This window comes from Ranitomeya imitator, chromosome 3 (assembly GCF_032444005.1).
Source record: "Ranitomeya imitator isolate aRanImi1 chromosome 3, aRanImi1.pri, whole genome shotgun sequence".
Taxonomy (NCBI): Eukaryota; Metazoa; Chordata; class Amphibia; order Anura; family Dendrobatidae; genus Ranitomeya; species Ranitomeya imitator.
The window spans coordinates 51,675,730-51,703,703 of record NC_091284.1 but is presented as its reverse complement, the minus strand read 5'-3'; the positions used below and the strand labels follow the sequence as shown (position 1 = coordinate 51,703,703).

General features: G+C 47.8%; 1 protein-coding gene across 2 annotated transcripts in view; it reads right to left on the bottom strand.

The window, feature by feature from the left end:
* The window catches only part of MRPL39 (mitochondrial ribosomal protein L39), a 121,694-nt gene that overhangs the window by 75,404 nt on the left and 18,316 nt on the right, over positions 1 to 27,974 (bottom strand). For both annotated transcript variants that reach the window (XR_011319761.1, XM_069760879.1), the window contains exons 3-4: positions 19,600 to 19,739; positions 15,200 to 15,299 (exon numbers count right to left, since the gene is read on the bottom strand). Coding sequence is in view for 1 of the 2 variants with exons in the window: in XM_069760879.1 (XP_069616980.1) it covers positions 15,200 to 15,299; positions 19,600 to 19,739 (240 nt within the window). In the remaining variant the exon portion in view is untranslated. The remainder of the gene's footprint in view (positions 1 to 15,199; positions 15,300 to 19,599; positions 19,740 to 27,974) is intronic.

The window sequence follows — 27,974 nt, the reverse complement described above, 5'->3', positions numbered from 1 at the left end:
TTAGTTCCCTGGATCAACACCCTAACAAGGAATCTGGTATATATACCCTGTAACATTATACTTTTCAAGAAAGGCATCCAGTCCCCTCTTAAATTTTAGTAATGAATCACTCATTACAACATCATACGGCAGAGAGTTCCATAGTCTCACTGCTCTTACAGTAAAGAATCAGCGTCTGTTATTATGCTTAAAGGGAACCTGTCACCCCAAAAATCGTATATGAGCTAAGGCCACCGGCATCAGGGGCTTATCTACAACATTCTGTAATGCTGTAGATAAGCCCCCGATGTATCCTGAAAGATAAGAAAAACAGGTTATATTATACTCACCCAGGGGACGTCCCCACTGCGGTCTGGCCATCGCGATGGGCGTCGCATGCGTTTTTGCATGCGTTTGCGTTGTTTATGCGCATGCATTTGTTATGAAAACATTTTTCAAGGAGAATTTCCTTGAAACAAGTCATGCCCAATGGACATGGCTCATGGGATTTCTGTATGTAGACCCTTGTGCAAACGCAAGCGAACACATGTTCCTATGCATTCCCATAAACTGTAATGCGTTGTTTTGGCGCACTCCTTTCGCACGTGTCCGCTTGCGTATGGTAGCGGAAATTTGACGCCCATAAAATTCTAACATGGTGCGTCAGCCGCGCACAGCCACACACCGCGAAAAAACACATGCGTAAGCAAACGCAGGCGAACACATGCAAACGCATGCACATACATCTACAATGTTAAAGATAGGAAATCAAGACGCATGTGGACGTATGTGTCAAAAGCTGCGGACACAACCGCAAATGTGAAATCAGCTTTAGAGGCACATGTCAGCTGTTCAAAATAGCTGACATGTGCCGGAAAAGATATGGGCTCAGCGCCGGATCCCACATCAAAGGGAGGGAGTCCGATATCGGCATACTATTACGTCCGATGTCAGAAAGGGGTTAATAACCCTGTAGATTAATGTCATCTCTTATTTCAGTTAGCCAATAAATGGCATTAGAACAGCAAGTCTACTTTTTGTTTATAAGACAAATATCTTGCTCTTTGCAGTTATGAAATTCTGACAAGACCTCCAGATACTACATGTTTTGAGTCGTGTGGAGCCATCAATCACTTTCTGTATTGAAACATCCTTATCCGGCAGCTATCCTCACTGAACGGCTTCTGTTTAATCAATACCAGCTTTGCAGAAGAAAAACGTTGCTGGGCCCAGACTCCGACAAAAAAGAACACAGAGCACAACATGCTGCTGGAGCTTTAAATTCAGTTACAGAAGAGTGCAACATTGGTTTCTACGCTAACAGCGATTTTCTATTTCTTATCCAACAGAAGATGCGTCTGTGATGCAGGAGCTCTCCTATCAGGGGCTGTAGCATGCTGATGTGTCAGAATAGCTCCAGCAGCACAGACACATCTGCTGCACACTACAGCTCCGGACAGAAGAGCTCCTGCAGCACGGACACATCAGCTGCATGCTACAGCTCTGGACATACAGCTCTGGACAGAATAGCTCCTGCAGCACAGACACATCAGCTGCTCACTACAGCTCCGGACAGAAGAGCTCCTGCAGCACAGACACATCAGCTGCTCACTACAGCTCCGGACAGAAGAGCTCCTGCTGCACGGACACATCAGCTGCTCACTACAGCTCAGGACAGAAGAGCTCCTGCAGCACAGACATCAGCTGCACACTACAGATCCGGACAGAAGAGCTCCTGCAGAACAGACACATCTGCTGCACACTACAGCTCCGGACAGAAGAGCTCCTGCAGCACAGACACATCAGCTGCTCACTTCAGCTCCGGACAGAAGAGCTCCTGCAGAACAGACACATCTGCTGCACACTACAGCTCTGGACAGAAGAGCTCCTGCAGCACAGACACATCAGCTGCACACTACAGCTCCGGACAGAAGAGCTCCTGCAGCACAGACACATCAGCTGCACACTACAGCTCCAGACAGAAGAGCTCCTGCAGAACAGACACATCAGCTGCACACTACAGCTCCGGACAGAAGAGCTCCTGCAGAACAGACACATCAGCTGTACGCTACAGCTCCGGACAGAATAGCTCCAGCAGCACAGACACATCAGCTGCATACTACAGCTCCGGACAGAAGAGCTCCTGCAGCACAAACACATCAGCTGCACACTACAGCTCCGGACAGAAGAGCTCCTGCAGAACAGACACATCTGCTACACACTACAGCCCCGGACAGAAGAGCTCCTGCAGCACAGACACATCAGCTGCACACTACAGCTCCGGACAGAAGAGCTCCTGCAGAACAGACACATCAGCTGTACGCTACAGCTCCGGACAGAATAGCTCCAGCAGCACAGACACATCAGCTGCATACTACAGCTCCGGACAGAAGAGCTCCTGCAGCACAAACACATCAGCTGCACACTACAGCTCCGGACAGAAGAGCTCCTGCAGAACAGACACATCTGCTACACACTACAGCCCCGGACAGAAGAGCTCCTGCAGCACAGACACATCAGCTGCACACTACAGCTCCGGACAGAAGAGCTCCTGTAGCACAGACACATCAGCTGCACACTACAGCACCAGACAGAAGAGCTCCTGCAGCACAGACACATCAGCTGCACACTACAGCTCCGGACAGAAGAGTTCCTGCAGAACAGACACATCAGCTGCACGCTACAGCTCTGGACAGAATAGCTCCAGCAGCACAGACACATCAGCTGCACACTACAGCTCCAGACAGAAGAGCTCCTGCAGCACAGACACATCAGCTGCACACTACAGCTCCGAACAGAAGAGCTCCTGCAGCACAGACATTAGCTGCACAGACACATCAGCTGCACACTACAGCTCCGGACAGAAGAGCTCCTGCAGCACAGACATCAGATGCACACTACAGCTCCGAACAGAAGAGCTCCTGCAGCACAGACACATCAGCTGCACAGACACATCAGCTGCACACTACAGCTCTGGACAGAAGAGCTCCTGCAGCACAGACACATCAGCTGCACACTACAGCTCCGGACAGATTAGCTCCTGCAGCACAGACACATCAGCTGCACACTACAGCTCCGAACAGAGTAGCTCCTGCAGCACAGACATCAGCTGCACACTATAGCTCCGGACAGAAGAGCTCCTGCAGCACAGACACATCAGCTGCACACTACAGCTCCGGACAGAGTAGCTCCTGCAGCACAGACACATCAGCTGCATACTATAGCTCCGGACAGAAGAGCTCCTGCAGCACAGACACATCAGCTGCACACTACAGCTCCGAACAGAAGAGCTCCTGCAGCACAGACACATCACCTGCACGCTACAGCTCCAGACAGAAGAGCTCCTGCAGCACAGACACATCAACTGTATGGCCTATCATAAAAAAAAACATAATCAGGTTCCTTGTATCATGTTCTCATACACTTTATGCAGTTAATAGCCCTCTGTGTCTGTACTGTTACATACTTAGTAAATAAGTCTTCAGGAAGTCGACCTCTGTTAACGCACTGCTGCATGCCTCATCGGCACATGATCCATCCACGGTTAGGGCCGTCCCAATCGGACAATTCCTGAGGATGCGGCGAATCTGTTCCTCTGAGTCAAAATTTGAGGCACAGGCCTCTGATCTCAGGGACCGATTTTTGGCTCGGGGGTATAGCCGGCGATCCATAAAACATGGTTATGATCGCGCCAGAAAGACCCCACGTGAGACTCTACTGCATCCACGTGACCGGCAGATTGGCAGGGATGGGGCTGGCACCATTCGCTTTATTTCTACGTACAATCATGAGTGGAATGGGATGCGCTCTATCCTTGCCAAGCACTGGTCAGTTCTGGGGGCTGAGCCCTCTCTGGTGGCCTCCCTTGGCCCATACCCTCAGATGACCTCTAGGAGATGCAAAAATTTGAATGACCTGCTGGTGCGTAGCCACTATGTCCCCAGTCCGAGTAACCCATTTGGTTCGAGGGGCCCCACTTTGGGGTGTTTCCCCTGCGGGCACTGTCTTGCCTGCACCAATGTCCTGCGATGCTCCAGTTTCACTTCTACTGATGGAACGAGAGAATTTGACATCAGGGAACGGATCTCATGCGGCACAACTAATATAATCTACTATGCGACATGCCCGTGTCCCATGATTTACATAGGTCTTACAACACGGGAGCTGAGAGTCCGTGTCCGTGAGCATGTCCGGGACATTGGTGCTGCCAAGACAGTGACCGACACGTCAGACCTGAAACCCATTCCACGACATTTTTTGCGGCACCATAAGTGCAATGCAAATCTATTAAAGGTGAGGGGTATTGATGCCTTGCACGTGGGTATTCGGGGTGGGGACAATAAAAAACTTCTAGCACAAAAGGAAACTAGGTGGATAGTTAGACTTGGTACTATGTCACCAGCGGGTCTGAATGAGGCTCTGAGCTTTGCTCCCTACTTATGAGTACTTAACGGCCACACTAAGCAGAATGTGCCTGCCCTCATCAGAATGCTAAGCAGCTTTAGGCTAGGCAGGGACCAGCATGGGAGACTGGCTGGGAATCCCTGGTACCGTTTGTACTCATTATTTATTCCTTATTTGTGTGTGCCAAGGTGTCATCCTCTGCCTCCTTTTGTATTTCAATATATGACCCTTCCAGCCCTGGGCGTCCTTAACCCCTGTATGGTTCGGGATCTTTTGGTTTTAGCATTTGTTTTTATGTTTGTGTTTGTGATTTTAACCTTTGGTTTATTTACATTATTAGTGATAATAATTGATCCGAGGCCTTAAGGTATGCCTTTTGAATATGTCCTTGGCTCCGTTCAAGTAACCAGCGTGGATACCATCCAAATCGGGGCAAAGTGGACTCATCAAGACATCCGCTTCAGAGAGAATGGGACAAATGTTCTTACTATGAAGACTGCTAAACTGAAGTGATGCACTTTTTCCATTATAATGTGATGCCGATGTATAGAAAACGGTTTAGTTCCACTTTGTATATTTGTTCATTTACCGGTTTTTATTGTGAGCTGTATTTTTGATGGGTCCCCAATTGTCCTGTATTGGTAGTAGCTATGAGTAGTGGATGTGTAGGGAGTAGCTTTTATACTTATATTGTGCACTTTTAGTATTTTCCCTCACCAGTGGCCGTGCGCATTGCGCTGTGATTCGTCCTGTCCCTGTGTGGACCGGCGTCTTAGGGCTCGGTGTGTGCGCTCCGGACATTTTTTTTTTTTTTTGCCCTGGGCGTGCGGTGCGCACGCCAAGGGCAAAAAAAAAAAAAAAAATGGTCTGACGCTGAGTTCCACTGCTGGGACTTGCCGGACACAGTGCACATGTGCCGATGGCGCCACTGTGATTGGCTGCTGTGTACCATGTGACCGGGGCCAAGGGCTATTTTAAGGTCCTGTTAGGCAGTACATGGTTATCCCCCTGAGGAAGTGGCACTGGTGGCCACGAAACGTGGGTTGGCGACCATCGCCCGACCGCCCCCCCTTCCCCTACCTCTGTGTAGTGGTAAGTGCTAGCACCCTTTTTCCACCACCATACTTAATGGCATTACTATAGAATCCCACTGCTTTGGGGTGACCTTGGTTGGATAGTGTAGGTGCTTTTTCTTATGCATACCATTACAAGGGTATTTACATCTGGGGGAGTGGGGGGATGGGCGCTTTTCCAGCATTCCTGGGACATTCATCCTGTGCTCTAGTCATTAGATAATGTAATATTTTGATATATGTTTTTGTATTATTTATGGCAATTAAAGTTTGTTTTATAAATCATTGCTCTGAATTGCTCTCCTTTTGGCATGTTACATACTTAGGCAGTTAACTGGTTCATGCAGCTTTACATGGACACCTGAGCCTTATACTATGGCTGGTCCGAATAACTACCGTATATACTCAAGTATAAGCCGACCCGAGTATAAGCCGACCCCCTAATTTTGCCACAAAAAACTGGGAAAACTAATTGACTCGAGTATAAGCCTAGGGTAGGAAATGCAGCAGCTACCGGTGAATTTCAAAAATAAAAATAGATGCTCCATACCGTTCATTATTGCCCCATAGATGCTCTGTATAAAGCTGTGCCACATATAATGCTGCATATTGTTCATTATTGCCCCATAGATGTGCCATATAAAACTGTGCCATATAAAACTGTGCCATATAGTGCTCTGCACCGTTCATTATTGCCCCATAGATGTGCCATAGAAAGCTCTACCATATAGTGCTCTGCACCGTTCATTATTGCCCCATAGAAAGCTCTGCCATATAGTGCTCTGCACCATTCATTATTGCCCCATAGATGTGCCATAGAAAGCTCTGCCATATAGTGCTCTGCAGCGTTCATTATTGCCCCATAGATGCTCCATATAAAGCTGTGCCACATGTAATGCTCCATATTGTTCATTATTGCCCCATAGATGCTCCATATAAAGCTGTGCCATATATAATGCTCCATACTGTTCATTATTGCCCCATAGATGTGCCATATAAAACTGTGCCATATAGTGCTCTGCACCATTCATTATTGCCCCATATATGTGCCATAGAAAGCTGTGCCATATATAATGCTCTGCACCGTTCATTATTGCCCCATAGCTGTGCCATATAGTGCTCTGCACCGTTCATTATTGCCCCATAGCTGTGCCATATAGTGCTCTGCACCGTTCATTATTGCCCCATAGATGTGCCATATAAAACTGTGCTACCGGTATATATAATGCTGCGGCTGCTGCAATAAAAAAAAAAAAATGCCATACTCACCTTTCTTGCTTGCAGCTCCCAGCGTCCGGTCCCGGCGTCTCTCCGCACTGACTGTTCAGGCAGAGGGCGCCGCGCACACTATATGCGTCATCGCGCCCTCTGACCTGCACAGTCAGAGCCAGAGGACGGGAAGATGGAGCGGCGCCAGAAAGAAGGAGCAGCGCCCAGCGTGTGGAACGTGGACAGGTGAATATGTAATACTTACCTGCTCCCGACGTCCCGCTCCTTCTCCCGGACAGCTGGTCTTCGGTGCCGCAGCCTCTTCCTCTATCAGCGGTCACCGTTACTGCTCATTAGAGGAATGAATATGCGGCTCCACTCCTATGGGAGTGGAATCCATATTCATAAGTTTAATGAGCGGTCCCAAGTGACCGCTGAACAGGGGAAGAGCTGCAGCACCGAAGACTGTGGGACGGGTAGGGGGAGCGCCAGGAGCACTGGGAGCAGGTACGTATGCCTCAGCGCCCTCTCCCCCTCACCCACCGACCCTGCCGCCCACCGTGACTCGAGTATAAGCCGAGAGGGGCACTTTCAGCCCAAAAATTTGGGCTGAAAATCTCGGCTTATGCTCAAATATATACGGTAAATTTTTACCATCCACCTCTCGTGTCTCCCCTTTTCCTCAGTTTGTAAGCTTGCGAGCAGGGCCCTCATTCCTCCTGGTATCTATTTTGAACTGTGATTTCTGTTATGCTGGAATGTCTATTGTCTGTACAAGTCCCCTCTATAATTTGTAAAGCGCTGCGGAATATGTTGGCGCTATATAAATAAAATAATAATAATAATTATTATTATTAGCTGCACACTACAGCTCCGGACAGAAGAGCTCCTGCAGCACAGACACATCAACTGTGTGGCCTATCATAAAAAAACAAACAAAAAAAAACATAATCAGGTTCCTCGTATCATGTTCTCATTCACTTTATGCAGTTAATAGCCCTCTGTGTCTGTACTGTTACACACTTAGGCAGTTAACTGGTTCATGCAGGTTTACATGAACACTCGAGCCTTACACTATGGCTGGTCCGAATAACTACCGTATATACTCGAGTATAAACCGACCCGAGTATAAGCCAACCCCCCTAATTTTGCCACAAAAAACTGGGAAAACTTATTGACTCGAGTATAAGCCTAGGGTAGGAAATGCAGCAGCTAGCGGTGAATTTCAAAAATAAAAATAGATGCTCCATACCGTTCATTATTGCCCCATAAGATACTCCATATAAAGCTGTGCCACATATAATGCTGCATACCGTTCATTATTGCCCCATAGATGCTCTGTATAAAGCTGTGCCACATATAATGTTCCATATTGTTCAGTATTGCCCCATAGATGCTCCATATAAAGCTGTGCCACATATAATGCTCCATATTGTTCAGTATTGCCCCATAGATGCTCCATATAAAGCTGTGCTATATATAATGCTCCATACTGTTCATTATTGCCCCATAGATGTGCCATATAAAACTGTGCCATATAGTGCTCTGCACCGTTCATTATTGCCTCATAGATGCTCCATATAAAGCTGTGCCACATATAATGCTCCATATTGTTCATTATTGCCCCATAGATGCTCCATATAAAGCTGTGCCATATATAATGCTCCATACTGTTCATTATTGCCCCATAGATGTGCCTGCTATGATCCGGTGACCTTGGAGCCACATGAATAACCTTCACTGGAGTAGGTGGTAACTGTACTGACCGCAATCCTGATCTGACACCGCAACAAGAAGTAGCCGTGGGGTGTGCCTAACAAACCCTAGACACCTCGTCACAGCTGGAGAACTAAATACCCCTATAGATGGAAATAGGAATACTATCTTGCCTCAGAGCATAACCCCAAAGGATAGGCAGCCCCCCACGAATATTGACTGTGAGTAGGAGAGGAAAGACACACGTAGGCAGAAAACAGGATTTAGCAAAAGAGGCCACTCTAGCTAAAATAGGAAAGGATAGGACAGCGTACTATGCGGTCAGTATTAAAACCCTTCCAAAAATATCCACAGCAGATTATACAAAAAATTCCTCCATCTAACTAAAGACGTGGAATGTATATCTGCAACTCCAGAGAATCCTACACTCAGAGCAGGAATACAATCAAAAAACAAGCACACAGCTTGTGTGCCAAAGAAAAAGAAACAGACACAGACACTTATCTTTGCTGAATTGGCAGCTAAGCAGGAGAAGGCAGACAGAGATCCAACACTTCCCAAGAAACATTGACAACTGGCAAGGACTAATGAATCCTGCAAACCTAAATACCCCAGTCAGAATTGCAATCAGCAGAAACACCTGACCATGACTGCAGCCCTGGGACAACTGCATTACCACCTACAACCACCGGAGGGAGCCCAAAAGCAGAATTCACAACATGTGCCATATAAAACTGTGCCATATAGTGCTCTGCACCGTTCATTATTGCCCCATAGATGTGCCATAGAAAGCTCTGCCATATATTGCTCTGCACCATTCATTATTGCCCCATAGATGTGCCATATAGTGCTCTGCACCGTTCATTATTGCCCCATAGATGTGCCATATAAAACTATGCTACCGGTATATATAATGCTGCGGCTGCTGCAATAAAAAAAAAAATGCCATACTCACCTCTCTTGCTTGCAGCTCCTCAGCGTCCCGTCTCGGCGTCTCTCCACACTGACTGTTCAGGCAGAGGGCGGCGCGCACACTATATGCGTCATCGCGCCCTCTGACCTGCACAGTCAGAGCCAGAGGACGGGAAGATGGAGCGGCGCCCGGCGTGTGGAACGTGGACAGGTGAATATGTAACACTTACCTGCTCCCGACGTCCCGCTCCTTCTCCCAGACAGCTGGTCTTCGGTGCCGCAGCCTCTTCCTCTATCAGCGGTCACCGTTACTGCTCATTAGAGGAATGAATATGCGGCTCCACCCCTATGGGAGTGGAATCCATATTCATAAGTTTAATGAGCGGTCCCACGTGACCGCTGAACAGGGGAAGAGCTGCAGCACCGAAGACCGTGGGACGGGCAGGGGGAGCACCAGGAGCACCGGGAGCAGGTAAGTATGCCTCAGCGCCCTCTCCCCTTCACCCGCCGACCGTGACTCGAGTATAAGCAGAGAGGGGCACTTTCAGCCCAAAAATTTGGGCTGAAAATCTCAGCTTATGCTCAAATATATACGGTAAATTGTTACCATCCACCTCTCGTGTCTCCCCTTTTCCTCATAGTTTGTAAGCTTGCGAGCAGGGCCCTCATTCCTCTTGGTACCTATTTTGAACTGTGATTTCTGTTATGCTGTAATGTCTATTGTCTGTACAAGTCCCCTCTATAATTTGTAAAGCGCTGCGGAATATGTTGGCGCCATATAAATAAAATAATAATAATTTATTATTATTATTATCAGCTGCACACAACAGCTCGGACATAAGAGCTCCTGCTGCACGGACACATCAGCTGCACACTACAGCTCCGGACAGAAGAGCTCCTGCTGCACGGACACATCAGCTGCACACTACAGCTCCGGACAGAAGAGCTCCTGCTGCACGGACACATCAGCTGCACACTACAGCTCCAGATAGAAGAGCTTCTGCAGCACAGACATCTGCTGTACTCTACTGATCACAATTTTGCTGCAGAAGTTTTTCTATCAGGAGCTCTAGTGTGCAACAGATGTGTCTGTGCTGCAGGAGCCTTTCTATCAGGAGCAGTAGCGTGCAGCAGATGTGTCTGTGCTGCAGGAGCTTTTCTATCAGGAGCCGTAGCGTGCAGCAGATGTGTCTGTGCTGCAGGAGCTTTTCTATCAGGAGCAGTAGCGTGCAGCAGATGTGTCTGTGCTGCAGGAGCTTTTCTATCAGGAGCCGTAGCGTGCAGCAGCTGTGTCTGTGCTGCAGGAGCTTTTCTATCAGGAGCAGTAGCGTGCAGCAGATGTGTCTGTGCTGCAGGAGCTTTTCTATCAGGAGCCGTAGCGTGCAGCAGCTGTGTCTGTGCTGCAGGAGCTTTTCTATCAGGAGCAGTAGCGTGCAGCAGATGTGTCTGTGCTGCAGGAGCTTTTCTATCAGGAGCCGTAGCGTGCAGCAGATGTGTCTGTGCTGCAGGAGCTTTTCTATCAGGAGCAGTAGCGTGCAGCAGATGTGTCTGTGCTGCAGGAGCTTTTCTATCAGGAGCCGTAGCGTGCAGCAGATGTGTCTGTGCTGCAGGAGCTTTTCTATCAGGGGCTGTAGTGTGCAGCAGATGTGTCTTTGCTGCAGGAGCTTTTCTATCAGGGGCTGTAGTGTGCAGCAGATGTGCCTATGCTGCAGGAGCTTTTCTATCAGGGGCTGTAGTGTGCAACAGATGTGTGTGCTGCAGGAGCTTTTCTATCAGGAGCAGTAACATGCAGATGTATGTGCTGAAGGGGATTTTCTATCAGGGGCAGTAGTGTGCAGCAGATGGGTTTGTGCTGCAGGAGCTTTTCTATCAGGGGCAGTAGCATGCAGCAGATGTGTCTGTGCTGCAGGAGCTTTTCTATCAGGAGCAGTAGCGTGCAGCAGATGTGTGTGATGCAGGAGCTTTTCTATCAGGAGCAGTAGCGTGCAGATGTGTGTGATGCAGGAGCTTTTCTATCAGGAGCAGTAGCGTGCAGCAGATGTGTGTGATGCAGGAGCTTTTCTATCAGGAGCAGTAACATGCAGATGTGTGTGCTGCAGGGGCTTTTCTATCAGGAGCTATAGTGTGAAGAGCTGCTTAATTATGGTGACGCTTCTGGATTAGTTGTTCCTTTTGTAAAAGCAGGCATCGGCAGTCTTAAAGGGGTTAATTATGAAAAGGGCCTGGTTTCTGCAGATAAAAGTAGACAAAAGGCTGTGTCCCAAATAATGATTCACTAAAGCGAGAATGAGCACTGCTTTGTTTCACCAGTGTGACCATCTCATCCATACAGTCATCTCATCAGTAATTACCCCAGTAATACAGGAGCTGTGCGGGCGGCACCTTGTATATACTGCTCACGGCCGATAGTCTGTGATAATACATGCCAGAAACAAAAAGAAAAAACCCGTGACCCCAATCATGTCAACAATATGAAAAGTGACAATTACTGAGGGAAATATCACAGCAGCACAAATACACAAACACCCTGGAAGTTTAATTATAAAGCGAGGCTGCCGAAGGTCTCATTATGACAGATGCCGGGTACGGGCTGTGTAATGAGAAATCACAATATGCAATTTCCCTTCCCTGGCACTGCCCACCTTATAGTACCCCTCTAATTACCAAGTCATTAGATTCCATGTTTTCATTAACGTGCCGTAATAACCATACTAATTAACACAGCGCAGGCTCTTCACATATTATTTCACATCATTGTCTCATTTTCTTTTTTAGATTTTACTCACTCCCATTTTCCCAATGCTAAAAATGCAAATGAAAAATACTCCATATAGACGACTTATTATGTGTGATGTGTGGCAGCGGTTAATTTAGACGGGAAGTGCTAGAGATCGGAAATGGCGGTTCTTCACAGGGCAAATGTATGAAAAGGGGTAATTCTGATCCCTGCTGCTGCGGACGTAGAGGCGGCTGCTCATTCATAGCCTCCTCTACATTCACAGCGGCGTCTATCAGTCACTCATGGCTTGTGGGTCTGTCATAAAGGTTTGGGATTGCAATAACCCTTTAAATATTTCTGGACCACCCATCATCTATAAATGTTCCCACTTTACTCTGCACTGCAGTTCTAAAATGTCATGGCCTAGTAAGCAGCTCGCAGAAGATTCTGCGGCTGTGGAGGTGAGCACCCGGCTGTCAGACACAGCCAGACTCCACACACGGGATAAACACGATTTATTATCCTGTTTGACTTTCAAATCGATGTGTTCAAAACGGTGAACCAGCGCATGGGTGTATAGATGAGGAACCACTGACTGTGCTTCCTCCTCCAGACCCTGTGATCATGTGATGGCCAGGTGTAGGGAGGGAGCAGGATCTACTGGGTTCTAGGAGACCCAGTCAGCTCTGCTATGCAGATAGGAGGCAGTAGGTCTCCTGTAACTGGGGTTAACATACCAGAACCAATTTACATAGAAAATAACGCAGGTCTTTTGGAGGGCAAAGTATGTGAAATAAATGAATAAAATACTGCAAAAGCTTAAATTAAAAAAAAATTATATGTTAAAATTGTAATAAATAAAAATATTAAAAAAAATTAAAAGTAGACATTTATTTTTACATATATTTCCCCAATATCTGCAAAAAAAGAAAAAAAAATATAAAAAAAGAAAAATATAATAGGAGCAGTATAGCTTTAGCCCAGGGGTGGGGGAACCTCTGGCCTTTTCTCCAGCCCAAATTCCTGGGGATCACATTGCTCAGGACTATGGCTGTGTTTTACTGTTTGCCGGTCGAGCCCCAGCGTTGCCTGTGTGAGGTGTACGCTCCAGACTCAACGTCTCTTATCTGAGGTGCACGCTCCAGCCCCAGCGTCTCCTGTGTGAGGTGCACGCTCCAGCCTCAACGTTTCCTATCTGAGGTGCATGTTCCATCCCCAGCATCTCCTGTGTGAGGTGTATGCTCCAGCGTCTCCTGTGTGAGGTGTATGCTCCAGCCCCGGCGTCTCCTGTGTGAGGTGTATGCTCCAGCCCCGGCGTCTCCTGTGTGAGGTGTATGCTCCAGCCCCGGCGTCTCCTGTGTGAGGTGTATGCTCCAGCCCCGGCGTCTCCTGTGTGAGGTGTATGCTCCAGCCCCGGCGTCTCCTGTGTGAGGTGTATGCTCCAGCCCCGGCGTCTCCTGTGTGAGGTGTATGCTCCAGCGTCTCCTGTGTGAGGTGTATGCTCCAGCGTCTCCTGTGTGAGGTGTATGCTCCAGCGTCTCCTGTGTGAGGTGTATGCTCCAGCCCCGGCGTCTCCTGTGTGAGGTGTATGCTCCAGCCCCGGCGTCTCCTGTGTGAGGTGTATGCTCCAGCCCCAGCGTCTCCTGTGTGAGGTGCACGCTCCAGCCCCGGCGTCTCCTGTGTGAGGTGTATGCTCCAGCTCCAGGGTCTCCTGTGTGAGGTGCACGCTCCAGCCCCAGGGTCTCCTGTGTGAGGTGCACGCTCCAGCCCGTGTCTCCTGTGCGAGGTGCATGCTCCAGCCCCAGCGTCTCCTGTGTGAGGTGCACCCTCCAGCCCCAGGGTCTCCTGTGTGAGGTGCACGCTCCAGCCCCAGGGTCTCCTGTGCGAGGTGCATGCTCCAGCCCCAGGGTCTCCTGTGCGAGGTGCATGCTCCAGCCCCAGTGTCTCCTGTGTGAGGTGCACGCTCCAGACCCAGAGTCTCCTGTGTGATGTGTATGCTTCAGCTCTGCATCTCCTGGGTGATGTGTATGCTACAGCCCCAACGTCTATGTGATGCATATGCTTCAGCTCAGTGTTTCCTATGTGATGTATATACTGCAGACCTCCCAATTCTTGAGTTCTATGTTATATGAGCAGTGATACATTTCCCACTGTGAGGAGACAAGTAGTGTAATATAAAACAGAACAATTTATTGCTGAATTTTCTTTTCAAAATTGATTGCAAAGAGTCAATTGAACTCCAGACCAACACAGATATGGAAAAGCAAAGAGTGAGTAGCATCATCAATACCACCCGACATCACAGCCTCACAGAGAAGCAGTTCTAGCCATCACATTAGGGAGGAGTTAAATTAAAAGTTTGACCACATATAGCAAAATACATATTTAGAGTTAATAATTTTGTATGGCCCCCGATTGATGGTATAAATAGCCGAATGGTTCCTGGTAGAAAAAAGGCACAGTAGTGTGTATAAGCCGGCTTTACTTCTGGGTAATAGGAGCTCTTAGCCTTTTCCAGCGCACGCGGATTACAGTACTTTGCTCTGCCCTCAGCACATCAGAGAGAACTGCGGCTGCGCAGGAGCATGATGATCATGAGAGGAGGCGCGGACCTACACCAGATACGCCCATCAGACTGGATTGCCCCATCAGTGAGTGCAATAAAGTCTTTTTTTTGGGATCTGCAGATTGGATTGGGGACATTTTTTTGTTTGTTTGTTTTTTTACAGCATTCCAGAGTGCTGTAAGAGAGGCCCTAATGGCGGTGGCCGTACTTTATATGGGATAAACCTGGCGACAGGTAAGAATGTGACAAGTCTATTGAAGGACAGCAATCAAAAACCTGCAAAGTCAAAAATTGATACAAAAAAAAAAAAATAATGTGACAACAAAAATGGGATTAAGCATTATCGGCTGATCTACAGTAATTCCCCTTTAAAAACAGCATCTTTTATCCAATACAACTATTTAAGGGGAAGTTGTAAATTCCGTCATCTTTAAGAAGAACAACCCTGCGTACAGAATTGACTCTTCCTGGCAAAGTAATGAAGACCCTGATGGAAGCCAACGTTCCTCACTGGAAGTCAATGGCATGGATTTGGCAGAGGGCCGAGGCTTACGCTATGAAGTCCTTATAGAAAACAATTCTCACTTTAGTTCATTTATACAAAGAAAGGCTGAACCTGACCTGGTATTTCTGGAGCCCTGACGAGGTCCACGGTGTAGTCATCTTTGAAAGCTTGCTCCAACACGTGTCCCAGTATGGCCGCACAGGAACGCCAGTAAGCCTGAAACCCAGAACACCACTATTAATGCATCTGCGAAAAGGAGACCACCACACTGTAAAACAGAGCCGCATAGTGGGGGCCGCATTATGTGATAACGGCCTATTCCGGATCATCGTAACTTCAAAACACATTCAACTCCCAACAGTGCCAGAAGAAAAGAGCTGCAGAGTGGAAAATCTAAGAACTTGATCTTTTTTCAACGCAAATATAAAAAAAGAAAAAACAATCAATGTCCATGGTTCACACTAAATCTGCAAATCCTTTAGGTATGAAGTCGTGTGGATAACTAAGGGCATGTACACACAGAGGTGTTATGGTGGAGGCCAAAAATGATGACTGAACATACGGACTGCAAAGTGAATAATGAATAAAAAAAGAGACTTTCAGGCATTTCTGGTCACATTGAATATAGATTTGATTTAGATTTCTCTTTTGTTCATTTGCGTTGCATTTTATGTAATAAAAAGGGAATCAGTTACTAGGTTTTTGCCATTTCATCTGAGAGCAGCATAATCTAAGGGCAGAGAGCCTGATTCCAGTGATGTCTCACTCGCTCAGCAGGTTCCTATAGTTCCAATACAATTAGTGTTTTATCTGCAGGAGATGATCATTGTCGGACTAAGTGTCAACTGCAAGGCAGTCCAGCTACTCTGTGTAACCCCACCTCCACCACTGATTGGCAACTTGCTGACATTGTACACAAGAAGCTGCCAATCATTGGTGTGGGCGGAGTTATACAAAGCTCAGCAGTTACAGCACTGCTACATGTACAGCAGAGAAAACAGGGATTCTATCAAAAAGTACTCCAAGCAGCCCAGAAAGGGACAAATCGCTGTAACTGGGGTCTCTGCCTTTACATTATGCTGATCTCAGATTTCATAGCAAAAAACTGCTGACGGATTCCCTAGAACTCTTCCATTTTTTTTAAAGATTTTACTAATATATCTGTTTTCAATTCAATCCAGCTTCTGTCTTCTGCTTAACGTCACTAGTGGTATCCGATTGCCAAGGACTAAAGCTCCAGTTCTTTGGATGATGTTGTGGGGTCTAATGTGACCTCGTGAATGAGTTGTCGCTACGCTCTTGGGGTAATTTTGCTTGGCTGGCCACTCCTTGGAAGGTTCACCAATGTTTCATGTTTTTACCATTTGTGGTAATGGCTCTCACTGTGGTTTGCTGTAGCACCCAAAGCTTAAGAAATGGCTTCAGAACCTTTTCCAGACTGATAGATCTCAATGGTTTCTCATTTGTTCCAGAATTTGTTTGGCTCATGGAATGAGGTCTATCTTTTGAGGATTTTTTGGTCTACTTCACTTTGTCAGGCAGGTCCTGTTTAAGTGATTTCTTGATTGAGAACAGGTGTGACAGTAATCAGGCCTGGGTGTTGCTAGGGAAGTTGTACTCAGCTTCCCAAAGATGTGATAAACCACAGTTAATTTACGTTTAAAGGTGGAGCAATCACTTTTTCACACAGGGCCCTGTAGGTTTGGATTTCTTTTTCCCGATGAAAAAAAAAACCTTTCATTTAAAAACTGCATCTTGTGACAAACATACAAAAGAATAGGAAATCAGGAAGGGGGCAAACACTTTTTTAACTAACTGTAGGTACGAAATGAAGCTGTTGACGCAAAACGGTGTCTTTTTTGTTTGTTTGGTTTTTTTTTACACATGTATGTACAATTGTCTTATTTTTCATTTCAGGGACATGTAATGGTTCAGTGTAACTGGCTTATAATATCTGCAAGTCGTGTCTTCCCCCCTGCTAGCTGGAGACGCACTCGTTTATTCCGGAGGAGGCACGGATTTTCGTTAAATATGGGCGATCGTTAATGTCAGAGATTTGTTCCTATTTGTAAACAGAACTATATCCATTCCCAATAACCACACATGAAATCCCGCGTGTGACTATACAAAGGGCCGTGTCAGCGCCTATTGAGTACTCGACACAAAGGGAGACTCGTTTGGGACGGGAGATTTGCTCAGAAAACTGATCGTTGTCAATTTTCCTGTTGCATTGATCATAGCGAGGAGTGAAAAGGTCGTGTGTCTCGCATGGATCAGATACCAGTCAGCCCTATTGATGCTGCTGGGAGCCTTTGTGTTTCTAGATTAGGGGTTGATAAATGAGCCGGAGAGCGATGGTTTAAGGCTCCGCAGCACGTCACTGCTAAGCTGCACATAGACAAGAAGGGATTATCCCAGAAGCGTTCAGCCCAATAATCAGAAAGGGAGCAGAATACACAATCCGAGTAAAGATTTAAGACAAAACTCAAGGCAAGGTATACGTACGGAATGAATCAGTCAAGCGAAAGTTATATAGGATAGCAACCGCTAATGAATATTCAAAGACTAGAATGCGCGTGATAGTTGCTGCTGATGTATCATACTATGATTATGGCCACGAACAACATTACCTGTGGGTGATGTAAAGACCGTCTCCTGGATGCGCCCGACCCCGACGCGCGTTTCGGCATCAGCCTTCATCAGGGGGTCAATCCGAGTAAGGAGCAGGAAGCACCGGCACCATCCTACTAATCAATAAGCATCCAAGTATGATCCCTGGGGGACCATTCGGTCACAAGATACTGATGAACCCAAGACAGAGGCTTCCAAAAGTATTCACCCCACTGGCATTTTTTGGTGTTTTGCTACCTCACAACCTGGAATTTCACTTTTTTTTTTTTTTTTTATTTATAATTTTTTTTTTTTCAGGGTATGCATTGGTTTATGTAAAAGAACATGCCTACAACTGTGGACATTTGCTTTTCTTTTTTTCTGAAAAATAGGACTGAAAACTTCAGTGTGCATAACTATTCACCCCCATAAAGTCGGTACTTTGTGGAGCCTCTTCTTGCGTGAATTAAAGCCACAAGTCTCTTTGGATACGTTTCTATCTGGAAACTGGGATTTTTGCCCATTCCTCAAGGTAGAACTGCTCCAGCTCCTTCAAGTTAGATGGTTTCCTCTGGTGGACAGCAATCTTCAAATCGGACCACAGATTCTCAATTGGATTAATGTCTGGACCTTGACTAGGGAACGCCAAAACATTTACACGTTTCCCCTTACACCACTCCAGTGTTCCTTTAGCAGTAGCTTTGGGTCATTGTCTTGTTGGAAGGTGAAGCTCTGACCCAGTTTCAAATCACTGACGGACAAACAGGTTTTGATCAACAATACATCTGTTTTTCGCACCATCCATCTTCCCCTCAACTTGGACCATTTTCAGTGTCTCTGCTGCCGAAAAAAATCCCCACAGCATGATGCTGCCACCACCATGTTTCACTGTGGAGATTTTTTTGTTTGTTTGTTTGTTTTCTTTAATAACCCAACCCTGAGTTGTACCTTCTCAACAACTTTGTCCCTGACTTGAGATCTTTGGTCTTCATGGTGTAGTTTGGTTAGTGGGGCCTCTTGTGAATAGCTGCCTCCTGAGTCTATAACAACTGATCAGTAGAACTGCTGGAGGTCAGAACCACACCAAGCTGATAGTGATGGGTCTTCAGTTCTTGGGATCAGTGTGGGGGGAAATTCAGCAGACAGATGCCACAAATCAAACATTTACATCTCACAAAAATTAGAATATCAAAAAGTAAATTTATTTCAGTTCTTCAATACAAAAAGCGAAGCTCATATATTATATAGAGTCATTACAGACAGAGTGATCTATTTCACGTGTTTATTCCTGTTAATGTTGATGATTATGGCTTACAGCCAATGAAAATCCAAAATTAAACCTCAGTAAAATAGAATACTTTATAACACCAGCTGGAAAAATGGTTTTAAAATCTGAAATGTTAGCCTACTGAAATGTATGCTCAGTAAATGCAATCAATACTTGGTCGGGGTGTGGCATGGAGGCAATCAGCATGTGGCACTGCTGAGGTGTTATGGAAGCCCAGGTTGCTTTGATAGCGGCCTTCAGCTCGCCTGCATTGCTGGGTCTGGAGTCTCTCCTTCCTCTTGACAATACTCCATAGATTCTCTATGGTGTTAAGGTCGGGCGAGTTTGCTGCCAATCAAGCACAGTCATACTGTTGTTTTTACACCAGGTATTGGTACCTGCTGACCACACACAAGACCGGACCGGAGCCTGACGGACACCATGTCAATCTGCCCTACCCAATGCAGAAGTGAGAAGCATTTGATATCCTCCTACAAAGGGTCTGCACAGAATTAAAACAATTCTATACAGACAGGTGGTGCGTTGTTTCTGGAAGAAAGCAGCAATTTTTTTGTTTTTTTTTTTAGTCCTAGGCAACCCCGCAAAGGCCCAGCAGGGGATTCCATGAAGGACACTGACCTTATTAACTTCTTCTGGATCTTCATCTTTGAAGGTAAGAAACTGTATATTGCACGATTTAGTTAGAGGTTTGTACATATCCCATAGCTCTCCGTCGACAAGGGCCAGCACGGATTTTTTACAGTACCACTCGCTGAGATCTGGAACCAGAAGAAATAATGACATATTAGAAACAAAACACAAAGCACACAGGATAGCCAGCGTCATCGGAAACAGTAGACACTAAACCAAGGAGTCTTAAATGTTGCACTAAGAATCACGTGACTCTTGTATGGCAGAGTAAAATGAATCCTTGGGATCTTGCATAGAAAAGCGGCCCTCGCTGCAGCCCGGGAGCATGTCGCAGAGGACAGCGGCCCTCGCTGCAGCCCGGGAGCACGTCGCAGAGGACAGCGGCCCTCGCTGCAGCCCGGGAGCACGTCGCAGAGGACAGCGGCCCTCGCTGCAGCCCGGGAGCACGTCGCAGAGAATAGCGGCCCTCGCTGCAGCCCGGGAGCATGTCGCAGAGGACAGCGGCCCTCGCTGCAGCCCGGGAGCATGTCGCAGAGGACAGCGGCCCTCGCTGCAGCCCGGGAGCATGTCGCAGAGGACAGCGGCCCTCACTGCAGCCCGGGAGCATGTCGCAGAGGACAGCGGCCCTCGCTGCAGCCCGGGAGCATGTCGCAGAGGACAGCGGCCCTCGCTGCAGCCGGGAGCATGTCGCAGAGGACAGCGGCCCTCGCTGCAGCCCGGGAGCATGTCGCAGAGGACAGCGGCCCTCGCTGCAGCCCGGGAGCATGTCGCAGAGGACAGCGGCCCTCGCTGCAGCCCGGGAGCATGTCGCAGAGGACAGCGCCCTCGCTGCAGCCTGGGAGCATGTCGCAGAGGACAGCGGCCCTCGCTGCAGCCCGGGAGCATGTCGCAGAGGACAGCGGCCCTCGCTGCAGCCCGGGAGCATGTCGCAGAGGACAGCGGCCCTCGCTGCAGCCCGGGAGCATGTCGCAGAGGACAGCGGCCCTCGCTGCAGCCTTGGAGCATGTCACAGAGGACAGCGGCCCTCGCTGCAGCCCGGGAGCATGTCGCAGAGGACAGCAGCCCTCGCTGCAGCCCGGGAGCATGTCGCAGAGGACAGCGGCCCTCGCTGCAGCCCGGGAGCGTGTCGCAGAGGACAGCGGCCCTCACTGCAGCCCGGGAGCATGTCGCAGAGGACAGCAGCCCTCGCTGCAGCCCGGGAGCATGTCGCAGAGGACAGCAGCCCTCGCTGCAGCCCGGGAGCATGTCGCAGAGAATAGCGGCCCTCGGTGCAGCCTGGGAGCATGTCGCAGAGGATAGCGGCCCTTGGTGCGGCCCTCGGTGCAGCACGGGAGCATGTCGCAGACGATAGCGGCCTTCGGTGCAGCCAGGGGGCATGTCGCAGAGGACAGCCGCTCTCGCTGCAGCCCGGGAGAATGTCGAAGAGGACAGCGACCCTCGCTGCAGCCCGGGAGCATGTCGCAGAGGACAGTGGCCCTCACTGCAGCCTTGGAGCATGTCACAGAGGACAGCGGCCCTCGCTGCAGCCCGGGAGCATGTCGCAGAGGACAGGAGCCCTCGCTGCAGCCCGGGAGCGTGTCGCAGAGGACAGCGGCCCTCACTGCAGCCCGGGAGCATGTCGCAGAGGACAGCAGCCCTCGCTGCAGCCCGGGAGCATGTCGCAGAGGACAGCGGCCCTCGCTGCAGCCCGGGAGCATGTCGCAGAGGACAGCGGCCCTCGCTGCAGCCCGGGAGCATGTCGCAGAGAATAGCGGCCCTCGGTGCAGCCTGGGAGCATGTCGCAGAGGATAGCGGCCCTTGGTGCGGCCCTCGGTGCAGCACGGGAGCATGTCGCAGACGATAGCGGCCTTCGGTGCAGCCAGGGGGCATGTCGCAGAGGACAGCCGCTCTCGCTGCAGCCCGGGAGCATGTCGCAGAGGACAGCGGCCCTCGCTGCAGCCCGGGAGCATGTCGCAGAGGACAGTGGCGCTTTCTGCAATCCGGGATCTTGCAGAGGGCAATGATGCTCACTGCCACGTCAGGGCTCACAGAAAGACAATAATCACTTTCTTTCCAGGATCTCAGAGAGCAACAGACAGCTGACACCTGGGACCTCACACAGGGACAATATGTTGCCACCAGGGACCTCACAAAGTGATGGACCGCAGCCACTTAACACATGGGGATGCCTGAAAATCTCCAGTAAACCTCGTTACTGCTTTCCAACAAATGCTATACGCGAATATCAGTCCAAGATCGGCAGTGATGCAGATGAAACAGACAGCGAAGATGTGGAGATTTCTCCTTAGGATGAAAGTATTTAACTTTCCGCTCAGAAATCATTTTGTTTTGCCCCTTTCTTCTTCTTCCAGCCTGGCACTTTATGTGAGCTGCAGACATGCATTATGAATGCTCTCTGCTCCGCTCTCTGCCTAATTTATGTCTTTAATTCAGATTACATTATATTCTTTTACATGTTCAGTATTTTTCCAAGCCTGTTTGAAGTAAATATAAATGGCGTCTCCTCTCGGCGGAGAGCTGGCATCAGAGAACAAAGGAATTCACGGCCATCGAATATTGGGAAATCTGCGCATTAACAACAAAACAATCAATTTTAATTATGGAGAGAAAACCTGGCTAAACAAGATTAATTGCACCCATCAATAGGCCCCACCGGACACACATGTAGACGTTAAGTAAGTGCACGCCAACCTGCTGCTAAGGGATCACTGACCAGTCACTCCGACGTCGAGAAAGCCGCTCATTAGTGGTCCCAACCAAGCAAAGACCCTCATTAATCATTTCAGCTTCAGCCACCAAAAAAAAAAAAAAAATTAAAAGTACAAAAATGTCCATACTTCTAATGATGGCGGATCAAGACATAGGACGACTTTGGCGCAGAGATTTGCAGTTTCCTTCATTAGATGTGGAAATACAAACTATTGCTTTCTCCATGACCGATTAAAGGGGCACCCAGTAGAGGGGCCGCTGGTCCTCCATGACAGCTGGTCTTCACTTCTGCGCCCGCCACCTCTTGGGCTTACCCCACTGTCATCACGTCAATGGGGCACTGAAAGAGGCGCCCAAGCTGCGGCTGAGGGAGACCACCTTAAAGGGGTCATTTCCATCAGTTCAGTGGGGGGGGGGATTCAATCTCGATTGATAGTTTGGATCGGGGGCATGGTCGCTCTGCTGGCCTTTACTGTGCTCTCCCCAATGCTGCATTACCCCCGTAGCACTAAGAGCAGAGGGGGCACCGAATGTGGCCGGAACCACTGATCCAGCAAAACCACAATCCTCCTTAACTAGGAGTCCCGCCACCTCTGGCAGACTGCAGGAGGTGGCTGACATCCTAGGCAACGAGCAGCAAAAAAAAAAAAAAACTACTTTCTTGAGGATTTTTAATAAGAAGTGAACTACAACGTTGCTAGTTTTTATAAAAACTTTACAAAATGTACCTTTTAATGGAACTTAAAGGGGTATTCCCATCTCTAAGATCTTATCCCAATGTGTAGTAGGTGTAATAATAATAAAAATAGTAGCAAATACCTCCAATTAGAAATGTAGTATAGTTCTCCTGATTCGCTATGTGTAAGAATTGCAGGACCTTAGGTATCCATGGTTACGACCACTAGCAACCAGCTGTCACTATATCAGTCGACGTAACCACGGATACCTAAGGTCCTGCAATGTCTGCACACGAGGAAATTATTATTATTACACCTACTACATACTGGTATAAGATCTTGGAGAATGGAATACCCCTTTAATAACTCCTTAAGGCTTTGTGCGCAGGAGAGCAAGTCGCAGACGAGTTGTAAAAAATGTTTGTGGTCGCGTGACAACTGCTTTGAGTTGACCGTACCGCCATTTGGCGCACTAATTTAGTGCTGTATTTTGTGATCCTGCATTTGTCGGTTTGTAATTTGTAAATTAAGTTTACAGAGTAAAACCCTTTTAATTGCAAATCAGGCTGATGGTGCACAGGGGGTGTGTCAGCACACTCAAGACTGCTTTGTCCACGCCCCCGTGCACTACAAGCCTGATTTGCATACGGATTCTACACTAGCAGGTTTTTTTTCATGTTGCCTACAGATATTGTATGACACAGACCCATCATTGCTTCCTACAGAATGGTTAGGAATGTCTCCACTATTAGTCGGCCATACACAGAATTCCTCTAAGGACGTCTAATATTCTGATTTACAGAGATTTAATGCTTTTCCTATCACAGTTGCACAGAGGAGCCGTAAATGCCGGAGTGTACCAGACTTTCCCGCCGAGCGAAAGCATTTATTATCGCCTTTCCATAAAATCCTCTCCACTGAATTCCCCCGAGGGCGCGATGATTTCAGCCAACACGATTGATTGAAGTGATTGCAATTAAAAAAAAAAAATACAGAAAAAAAAATAAAGAAAAAAAATAATAAAATTAGCAAGAAAAAAAAAAATGAATATGAACTGTAAAGCAGGTTTGGAATAACGGCTAAGAAAAATTAAATTAGAAATGTAATTGCGTTTTTCTGGTAATGTTCATTTAATTAACTGTTGCTGCCTAATTAATTTAGAATTATTAACAAAAGGCCAGTTAAGTGAACTATGAAAATGTAACAGGAGGCGATGGCCGCCCCGGATATATTTGGCTGCCCCCGTGTAAGTACAGGGCGCCGAGTGCGGCATTAACACGAGAACAATATTACAGTATTAGGAATCCAGACTGAGCCGAAGCATTATTCAATCGCAATCAAAAGGGATTTTTAAAGCTTTTTACACCAAAGTCAGTCAAAGACATTGGATGAAAAAGTCTATAATCTGCGAGCGGTTATTATAGTAATTACACATCCTAGGGAGGAGCAGTATAAATGCCCATAGTGAAAACCGCCACACGCAAGGAGTATGGACGACACCCAGAAAGGAAAAAACAGTATCTGAAAAATGGATGCCATGGCACAAAACCTCCGAATATGGCTGCGCCATCATATTTATCTGGGAGGAAAGTATGCAAGAACTAGATCACTATATTCTGCACTTTCCAGCTTTGCTGTACAGACTGGGACAGAGTCAGCAGGTAATCAGTTGATCACATTTATAAATAGTGTAAGGTTGTTTGCACACAAAAGTATTTCTCAGTCCAATGTACGGTCGGGCCGCGGCTCTCCTGACCTGAACTGGACGGCCTCCTAGGGACATTTGAAAAGGCAGCGCCCAGGGCCAGGGGACCGGCGGCGCCCAAGGACAGGGGAACGGAAGAGCCCAAGGCCAAGGGAAGTTGAACGGCAGCGCCCAGGCCAAGGAAACGGCAGCGCCCAGGCCAAGGAAATGGCAGCGCCCAGGCCAGGGGAACACCAACTGTATGGTAAGTAAGAAAGGACTATAATATTAGCTGCCAGAGGGAGAAGGAGACCGATTTGGTTCAGAGCATTACCCCAACTGAGCAAATTAGGAGCACTACTGAGTATCTTGTGGACATAAAATTCAATGATTAGCATAATATATATTTCTGTTTATATTTTAACGCTGTATATTATTTACAATCAGGACTCAGACATAGAAATTATTTTTGCAATATATATATATATATATATATATATATATAAATAAATATACACACATAAAAAATTATAGAAAATAATAATCTATAAAAAAGAAAAAAAATCATATATACAGTATATACTCTAAGGCCATGTTCACACAGTGCCTTTTTTACTGCGGAACCGCCGCGATTTTGCCGCTGCGGCTCCGCAGCTGTTTTGCATGCAGGGTACAGTACACTGTACCCTATGGAAAACAGGAACCACTGTGCACATGATGCGGGAATCGGGAAAAAAAGCCGCGCTGAATAGCCGCGGTAAAAAAGAAGTACCATGTCACTTCTTTTTGCAAAACTGCAGCGGTTCTGCACCCATTGACCTCCATTGTGAGGTCAAACCCGCAGTAAAACCCGCAGATGAAAAATATATCTGCGGGTTTTACTGCGGTTTGTGGTGCAGAACCGCTGCAGTGTGGCTGCCCCCCCGTGCACCAATCCCACCCCCCCACGCTCCGATGCCACCCCCCGTGCCCTCATCTCCCCCCCTTATACTTACCCGGCCTCCCGGTGTCCGTCCGGCCGTCTTCTCCCTGGGCGCCGCCATCTTGCAAAATGGCGGGCGCATGCGCAGTGCGCCCGCCGAATCTGCCGGCCGGCAGATTCGTTCCAAAGTGCATTTTGATCACTGAGATATAACCTATCTCAGTGATCAAAATAAAAAAAAATAGTAAATGACACCCACCCCCCCTTTGTCACCCCCATAGGTAGGGACAATAAAAAAATTAAGAATTTTTTTTTTTTCCACTAAGGTTAGAATAGGGGTAGGGTTAGGGGTAGGGTTAGGGTTAGGGGTAGGGTTAGGGGTAGGGTTAGGGGTAGGGTTAGGGGTAGGGTTAGGGGTAGGGTTAGGGGTAGGGTTAGGGTATTTTCAGCCATTTTAACCCTAAAAAACTTCCTAGAAAACACACAGACTCTGCATAGAAAACTGCATTAAAAAAACGCATAAAAAACGCATCAAAAAAGCAACAAAAAAGCAACAAAAAAAAGACCTGCGTTTTCTGCAAAGAGCTGCGGTTTTTAGTCCTGAAAAAAAAGGATGGAAATCAGGAACGTGTGAACATACCCTAAGTGTCCTACAGTGGAGAAAGGAGCTACAGACAAATTCCTAGCTGTCTAAAAGTCTCCATGAGTGTCCAATCTTGTGCACAAAACTGATTCCTGGCATTTTGGCGACAATAGTGTCTGACAATAGAGGACAAGCTCCGCTGGTGACCGCTCGGCTCCCATCAGTGGCAGGGCGCACTGTGTGCTTTTGTCTGGTGCTGTGATGCTGACCATTTCTGGGGCTGTCAGGAGATAGTTAAGTGGTCCGCGCGGCGCTGACTGATGGGGCTCCGGCCGTCTCCTGTCATTGTGCTATAGACAACAGCCGGCCTCGGCCATTTGTGCCGGAGGCCTTTAATGGAAAGTCGGTTTGTGAACAACGATGACCCAAGCTGGAGAAGAGACGTAAATCTCCTCAATCAGTGACGGGCAAGAAAGTCAAGGCCGGCCGCTGCATGAAAGGACAGATCTACACACACAAGGACAAACCCACATTGTTTCCCACAGGGCATTAAGGCCCATTATTACGTCTCGCTATATTACATCACGCAGTCAGCAGCGATGGATATATACTAGAGCTGGTGAGACTCGATCCATCGGCTGTGTCAGTTACCTGAGGCCCTAAAGCCGGTTACTACCTCCCGGTATGTGTGTGACTATGTAGGAGCATCGTGCCGCTAATCAGAAGAGGAGGGTTAGGAGGTGGTGGCTCTTATGGCGCCCGTCCAGCAGCCACAGATTACTGACGCAGCTGCTGGACTCGGTCCTGCAAACTGATTTGCATAAACTCTAATGTAATATTTAGCGCCTCTCATATCCACATCAGGAGGAGACAAGCGCTGCGCCAATGGCGGTCAGACAGGTACTGGCCAGTCTCATGCTGGCCCATCAGTGAGAATAGGAGACATGCACGATATCTGCCGGCCTTCTCCCAGAGCACACAGCGATTCCTCAATCCTCGGCAGCTCTGCTGTTCCATACATTATGCACTTACATTACTGACTGCAGCATTTCTCCATTTCGTCCATTGTGACCCCTCATTATATCTGGTACAAGTCTTGAGACTTTATTGTAGAATTCATCATGTAAATCCTCCCTGTATTAATCATGTACAGCGAATAAAGAAGGGTATTTTGGTACATTTGTTTTGGCCTCTTTTTAAAGGTTGTTTGTGTTCAAATATACAACCTTAATGACATTTCCATATATTTGGGGTCTACATGCTGTTTTTTGGAGGCTGTGTCCTGTTATAACAAATATGAACTCTAAACGGCTCTCATGCTACTTTTTTTCTACTGACCTAGCCTGATTGAGAGCTCCTCAGTGCACCGCCTCCCTGCTGCTGCTCAGATCTCACACTGCTGAGTACAAGCTGCAGACTTCAGCCAGGATGGGAGGCCGGAGGCTCGAGTGCCCGTCAGCCAGGCTGGGAGGCCGGAGGCTCGAGTGCCCGTCAGCCAGGCTGGGAGGCCGGAGGCCCGAGTGCCCGTCAGCCAGGCTGGGAGGCCGGAGGCACGAGTGCCCGTCAGCCAGGATGGGAGGCCGGAGCCCCGTCAGCCAGGCTGGGAGGCCGGAGGCCCGAATGCCCATCAGCCAGGCTGGGAGGCCGGAGAATGAATACACTTGAATTTATCAGCTGCACTCGTAAAATGCTCAACTTTCATATCAGGATTATACAGCCATTCTGAAATATATGAAGACACAAAAGAGAATAGTAAAACCAAAAACACTCAGTTTGAAAAAATGTTGC